The sequence below is a fragment of the Panulirus ornatus genome, chromosome 44 (genome assembly GCF_036320965.1).
Source record: "Panulirus ornatus isolate Po-2019 chromosome 44, ASM3632096v1, whole genome shotgun sequence".
In the NCBI taxonomy this organism is placed as follows: Eukaryota; Metazoa; Arthropoda; class Malacostraca; order Decapoda; family Palinuridae; genus Panulirus; species Panulirus ornatus.
Window position 1 is genome coordinate 14,941,542 of NC_092267.1, and position 7,746 is coordinate 14,949,287.

At 44.8% G+C, this 7,746-nt stretch overlaps 1 protein-coding gene across 1 annotated transcript in view; it reads left to right on the forward strand.

Annotated features, from left to right (window-relative positions):
• The first annotated feature begins 204 nt into the window (after positions 1-204).
• Positions 205-7,746, forward strand: part of LOC139762777 (kin of IRRE-like protein 1) — a 200,065-nt gene continuing 192,523 nt past the window's right edge. The window contains exon 1 of the mRNA XM_071687919.1: positions 205-1,022. Within this exon, the coding sequence (XP_071544020.1) occupies positions 962-1,022 (61 nt within the window). The 5' untranslated portion in view covers positions 205-961. The remainder of the gene's footprint in view (positions 1,023-7,746) is intronic.

Below are 7,746 nucleotides of genomic sequence, written 5' to 3' on the forward strand. Positions count from 1 at the left end.
GAGGGGAGAAATGGAGGCGAAAATGAGTGGTATTGTGTGTGCGGGTGGAGGAGGAGGAGGAGGAGGTGGGGTGTGGGCGGGTGGGTGAGGGAGGGGCGGGCGGGCGGGCGGGCGGAATGGCGGTTGGGCGCGCAAGGGTCTGGCCCAGACACAGAGTCCGGCGCGGGAAGCGGGCCTCAGTGCTCCCTCGACCGTTGGTGGGTGCAGAGTGCGCGCGAGAGCTGCGCTCCTCCTCATCTTCCTCCGCCACACAAACTTTAAAAGCACTTTTTCAGTTGTTTTTTTTGGGAAAAATTGTCTTTTTTTTTTTATTCGTCCTCCTCGATATGACGCTAATGTGGATTGCTGTCGCCTGGAAGTGCAAGTGTCCATAGAGATATTATAGAAAAGTATCCGATTTCTTGAAGAACATTTTCGGGGGGTGAAGAGACGCGAGTGTGTTTGTGAAGCAATAATTTTTTTCTCCAAGCAAGTGGACCGTGATGAAGGGTTGTTGTTGTTGTTGTTGTTGTTGATGTTACAAGTTAAAATGTTTCTCCCGTTAGTTTTAAACTCCGTTAAGTAATTGATGTTAAATAAGTACGTTTTTAAAAAAAAGGATAGAACTCCATTACCGCACAAGTGAAAATCCAGACCACTCCAAAGTGCAGTAAATTATTCGATTATTTAAAAAAAGAAGAAAAATATATGTGATAATTACTTGGTAAACAATTAATGTGATAATTACTTGGTAAACAATTAATTTTCCCTCGTGTAACCAGTGGATAGAAAACATCCCGAGGCGCTTCCTTGACCGAACTACCGACATGCAAGTTTGGACATTGACGAATATGTCTTGGAAAGATTGACTTAAGAGTGAACTGACGGCAAGAAGGACCTTAAACGTCGGAGGGGGGTGGGTTCGAAACCCGTTTTCCAAGAGCGTTGCTGGTGCAGCTACGTCTGGCCCTCCTGCGGAACCATGAAAGGGATTCACGTCCTCCGCCACCTGCTTCTCCTGATGGGTCTTCCCTTTGCCCTTGGTGAGTAGTGCTCATGTTATCTTGTTGTTTTTTTTTTTCTTTTTCCTCATTACTCCCACACCTCCTGCTGGAGGAGACATCACCCCACCCCCATAACGACCACTCCAGTAAGCTGTCGTTGGATGGGAATTGCATCGTTTAGGCGTACCGGTCGTTTGATGTTCAGCGTGGTTTTGGTAAGACGGGGCTGGATGACCCAGGGTGTTTTATTTATTTTCTTTTTTTTTTTTGAACGTTTAAAAGCCACCAAGGCTTGGATGCGTATCTCGCGTATGACCGGGGCTTCCATTAGTTGGCGTGGGGAGGCCAGTCATACGAGGATTGACCGTTTAGGGTGCCCTGTCCCCCTTCCTTTAACCTTTTAACCTTTGAAAGTTTGGTCAAACTCACGCCTGCAGCTCTTACCCTGTTTTCCTGTCTCAGTGGTTATCCATGAGTGGGGCGTATATTTTGCCCGTGGGCGTAACGGTCATATATATATATATATATATATATATATATATATATATATATATATATATATATATATATATATATATATATATATTCCTATGAATGAATATCTTGGTAGTGGTTAGTTGGTGGGCAGCCAACGACCAGGGAGGTATGTGTATATTACCGATACGTATGTCCTAGTTAGCTATCACAACTGCGCGTGGAACCACAGCTTTATTAAAGTGCGTCAGTGACTGTCATGTTTCACTCCTTTAGCCTGGGTCCACAGGTCTATTCATCACACCTGGGACACCCAACAGCAGGTAACCCACACGGCTTGTTCGTAACGCAAGATTTTCTTGCGGTGAGCGCTACGCATTAGCTTTGAACAGTCACTTGTTTACCAAATGGCGTCGTAGCTACGTCTCTTCGTTGTATATCAACTGACTGTTATATTTCTCTCTTGTGTCTCCCGTGATGATGTGATTATGACACGAAAGTGCACTTGGGAACTTATTGTGTTTCATTTTCCTCATGGACTCGTTGTAATATATATATATATATATATATATATATATATATATATATATATATATATATATATATATATATATATATAACCTAAGGATTCCTTTTACGGGTTCTATGTCGCTTCAGGACTGCGCAGCATCCAGTAGCAGGTAAATGATGGACTCTTTATATTGGGTATAAAGAAAGGTCTTCGCCGAGATTGTACCGCTGTTCGCCCGTAGATGATGATGCTGTCTCGCCGAGGGTGTATTTCTACAGGTTCAGCCTCATGCGAGCGGAGTCCGGTAACACGCACAATATATGTTGGAAAAGATCAAGTAAATTCCTTCTAATCTACGGGGATGTGATCATTACACGAAAGTGCACTCGGGAACTTATCGTGTTTCATTTCCCCGTGGATTAGAAGGAATATATATATATATATATATATATATATATATATATATATATATATATATATATATATATATATATATATATATATACTTTTTAAGCTTTTGAAATAAACTGGTAACGTAGACAGTGAACGTCTTTTCGAGATGTGTACAGACAGAACAACAAGACACTAAATGAAATTATTGACGAAATTTGTTAAAAAGAAGAAAAGATATGTGAAGCACTTTATGTAGCATGATAATGTTGGATGTTTGGAATGATTTGAGTGAAATAATTATCAATACGGCAGACAACATACAGAAATTGAAAAAAAAGTGCACTTTCGTGTAATAATCACATCATATTTATATATATATATATATATATATATATATATATATATATATATATATATAATATATTTTATTTATATATGTAATATATATAATATGTATAATATATATATATATATATATATATATATATATATATATATATATATATATATATATATATATATATATATATATATATATATATATATATATATATATATATATATATATATATATATATATATATATATACATATATATTGTAGTAAGAATATATATGTGGTATGCCATGGTCGTGGAATAACCGACATATTATACGTGGTGTTTGAAGTTAGTGATCAATTTTGGGTATAATACAAGCGAGGGATAGGCACAAAGGGCTTGTGTAATGAACAAAATGATAATAAAAGACTATAACAAAACGAAAATGATTACTTTTTTCTTTATTATAATGAAACGTCGCTTCTCTCTTTATCTCTCTCTCTCTTTCTCTCCCAGTCGTTTTAATACGTTACTTTGATGTGAAGGATGATTTAGATCAGACGCGTGTGGTTCTTAAGAATGTAATGAGAGAGAGAGAGAGAGAGAGAGAGAGAGAGAGAGAGAGAGAGAGAGAGAGAGAGAGAGAGAGAGAGACGTTTGATCTCTCTCTCTCTCTCTTTCTCTCTCTTTCTCAGATTACATTAGATTTTACCATTACTGATTTTTTATGTCCATATTCGGCAATTACACCCTCCCTCCCTCCTCGGATTTATATATATATATATATATATATATATATATATATATATATATATATATATATATATATATATATATATATATATTATTTTTTTTTTTTATTATACGAATCTCGTGTGATCGAAGTATTGCATATACGGTAAATTAAGCCCATGGTGTTTACACAATGATGGTAAATGATTTACTGTATTGTGACCAAACTAATTTGCATACCTCTGGTATGTTAAGATCACCCCTCCTCCCCCTCTTCCCCAGGGATGCGAAAGATTGTACTCCATCCGCCATGTTGAACTCACCTTTGCGAAGGGGATAGAACGCTTGGAGGCCTGGCGTGAAATGAGCGAGTAATTTTTTTATTTTTTTAGGAAGCGTTGATGGATTGAAGATAAGCTAGGGTGGGCTGTGGGCCGTATATGATGATGGCTACGTGGCCAGCCTAGGGGAGCACGACGGTACGACCCTTGAGCACGACGGTACGACCCTTGAGCACGACGGTGTACGACCCTTGAGCACGACGGTACGGCCCTTAAGCCCGACGGTACGACCCTTGAACCCGACGGTACGACCCTCGAGCACGACGGTACGACCCTTGAACACGACGGTACGACCCTTGAACACGACGGTACGACCCCTTGAGCACGACGGTACGACCCTTGAGCACGACGGTACGGCCCTTAAGCCCGACGGTACGACCCTTGAACCCGACGGTACGACCCTCGAGCACGACGGTACGACCCTCGAGCACGACGGTACGACCCCTTGAGCACGACGGTACGGCCCTTGAGCACGACGGTACGACCCTTGAGCACGACGGTACGACCCTTGAGCACGACGGTACGACCCTTGAGCACAACGGTACGGCCCTTGAGCACGACGGTACGATCCTTGAGCACAACGGTACGGCCCTTGAGCACAACGGTACGGCCCTTGAGCACGACGGTACGGCCCTTGAGCACGACGGTATCCTGGCCTTTGACCTGACCCCGTAAGAACTTAGGTCAAAGGCCAGTACATCCACTTATTTCGTCATCATCCTCTTTATTATTATTATTATTATTATTATTATTATTATTATTATTATGGATATAGTAGAAAGTTTATATGACTCCATTGATCTGTGTGTTATCCAGGGCCACTGTGAGGGGCTGGAGCTGGGGGAACGGCTGGAGATACTCCTCTCCTGTATTATCGCCTTCGAAAAGTAGTGCAGGGCAAGAGGCAAGCGAGGATATTATAGTTTTTTTTTCTCTAAATAGCGTTCGGATCCTCTTAATGCCTCATCAGGCGCAAATGAGAAGGCGAAACGGTATTTGACCACTTGAACGTAATGCGATTCCGTGTGTGGTGTACTAGTAGTGAAGATGGTGCGTAGCAAGACAGTGTTATGAGGAGGAGAGAGAGAGAGAGAGAGAGAGAGAGAGAGAGAGAGAGAGAGAGAGAGGAGAGAGAGAGAGAGAGAGAGAGAGAGAGAGAGAGAGAGAGAGGAGAGAGAGAGAGAGAGAGAGAGAGAGAGAGAGAGAGAGAGAGAGGAGAGAGAGAGAGAGAGAGAGAGAGAGAGAGAGAGAGAGAGAGAGAGAGACGGCGTAGGATATTTTATTTATTGATGGATTTTGCTAATTTACTTTATTTATTTATTAGTTTTGAAGTAATGTCAACAGAGCTTGATCCCGTGTGCTTTCGAATGCCATCTCTGTGTTAATCCTCCACACAGTATTTAACCATTCAGTTTAGACCTTTATATATATATATATATATATATATATATATATATATATATATATATATATATATATATATATATATATGTATATGTATATACACACGAACAAAGTGCATGTGAACGCGCACCTGCATAAAACATACAAACCTCCAACAGCCAGGATCGAACCCGGGACCCCTGTTCATAGTATTCGAATAGTCATTCAGGTATTAGGGGCGATCATGGCCTAGCGGTAGCGCTCCCGCCTGTTGCACAGGGGTCCCGGGTTCGATCCTGGCTGTTGGAGGTTTGTTATATATATATATATATATGTATATATTTAAAGACAGTGATGAACTGCAGCGAATGTTACGTACGCAAACTCGCGTTCTTTGACGATTTACACTCAGCTTAGCTTTCTGTGGCACTTACTAGAGGGCTACTCTCGAGACAAAGCTTCAGCTTGGCCTCAGCTTACTGTTGTACGCCAGGAGATAAAGCTGAGCTCGGCATATGTTTACTGGTACTGGACTGAGAATATATAGCTGAAGTTTGCTGGTTCGTGTTGTGGGACTAAAGCTTTGCGTGATGGGAATTTCCCGCGGCGCAAGTGGAGATGAAGCTTAGCTTGGCTTGTATGTATTATTGATGAATGTCTGGGGTGTGTGTGTGGGCGGGGGGGCCGGGGCGGGGGGATAGTTTCCGCCCCGCGGCCTGTCAGCTAATCTGGCGCGCCTGTTTCCATATGGGAAGGTGTGTGTGTGTGTGTGTGGTAATCGAAGTGTGTTCGTTCTAAAGCTTTTCTGTGGCGTGGAGCTTAGCTTTTTTTTGCCCCTCGGCAGTATTGCCCTGGGGGGGGGGCGAGGTGGGTTGGGGTGGGTTGGGAGGTGGGTTACGGTGGGTTGGGGTGGGTTTCTGGCCCCGTAGTAAGCTGTTAAGTCCAAGGCTTGCCCCACCCGTCAGCCGTTTCTCATCCATCAGGTCATCCAGAGAGAGACATGGCCACCACCCGTCATCCAACCCAGGTTCTCCTAAGGCGGAGAACACATGGCTCTGCCGTCATCCACCATAAGTCATCCGAGGACATGGATGCAGTCATCCGCCACATGGATATCCCCCTCGGTCATAATTTCTCTCTCTCTCTCTCTCTCTCTCTCTCTCTCTCTCTCTCTCTCTCTCTCTCTCTCTCAAGTCCATCCTCCATCTTCTAAAAGGGGAAAGGGGGAGCGCTCCTCCTCCTCCTCCTCCCATTTTCTTTTTACCACCATACCCTAACCTGGGGAAGGGGACGTCAGACAAGACGCGACCCCTGTCTCGTGTCCAGGGTAATATGTCTCACACACGAGGCCCCTCTATTGCTCGTTGTCGCCTCCATCACTTGAATACAGACGCCAGACCTCGAGGAGGATCGTCGTCATACTCGAACCCCTTCGCTCGAGGGCCTGCTTGTAGCTACGAGGCAAGTCGAAGGAGTTGAAGTGCTTGGTTAACTACCCCTCGTCTTCATCTGTGGTAGTGGGTGGGGGAGGAGCCTTCTGCTGTACTGTCCTGTCTCCATCTATAGTGGTGGGTGGGGGAGGAGCCTTCTGCTGTACTGTCCTGTCTCCATCTATAGTGGTGGGTGGGGGAGGAGCCTTCTGCTGTACTGTCCTGTCTCCATCTATAGTGGTGGGTGGGGGAGGAGCCTTCTGCTGTACTGTCCTGTCTCCATCTATAGTGGTGGGTGGGGGGAGCCTTCTGCTGTACTGTCCTGTCTCCATCTATAGTGGTGGGTGGGGGAGGAGCCTTCTGCTGTACTGTCCTGTCTCCATCTATAGTGGTGGGTGAGGGAGGAGCCTTCTGCTGTACTGTCCTGCCTCCATCTATAGTGGTGGGTGAGGGAGGAGCCTTCTGCTGTACTGTCCTGCCTCCATCTATAGTGGTGGGTGAGGGAGGAGCCTTCTGCTGTACTGTCCTGCCTCCATCTATAGTGGTGGGTGGGGGAGGAGCCTTCTGCTGTACTGTCCTGTCTCCATCTATAGTGGTGGGTGGGGGGAGCCTTCTGCTGTACTGTCCTGTCTCCATCTATAGTGGTGGGTGAGGGAGGAGCCTTCTGCTGTACTGTCCTGCCTCCATCTATAGTGGTGGGTGAGGGAGGAGCCTTCTGCTGTACTGTCCTGCCTCCATCTATAGTGGTGGGTGAGGGAGGAGCCTTCTGCTGTACTGTCCTGCCTCCATCTATAGTGGTGGGTGAGGGAGGAGCCTTCTGCTGTACTGTACTGTCTCCATCTATTGTGGTGGGTGGGGAGGAGCCTTCTGCTGTATTATATTGTCTCCATCTATTGTGGTGGGTGAGGGAGGAGCCTTCTACTTTACCATCTCGTTCTTATCTGCACTGATGGGAGGGGAGGAGCCCTACGCTTGATGCCCCATCTTTATTTACATATATATCCCAGGAATATGGGGGGCCATCAGCAGATAACGTTACCATAGACCATCAGGTCTTCTGTTGTCTGGCCCTCCCGCGCGCAAACCCACCCCCCGCCACTGTCTCGGGAAGCCGGGAAAGAATGTCCCAGGGACTGTCACCGTTCTCCATGGTTAAATAACGTCCCAGCATCTCGCCGGG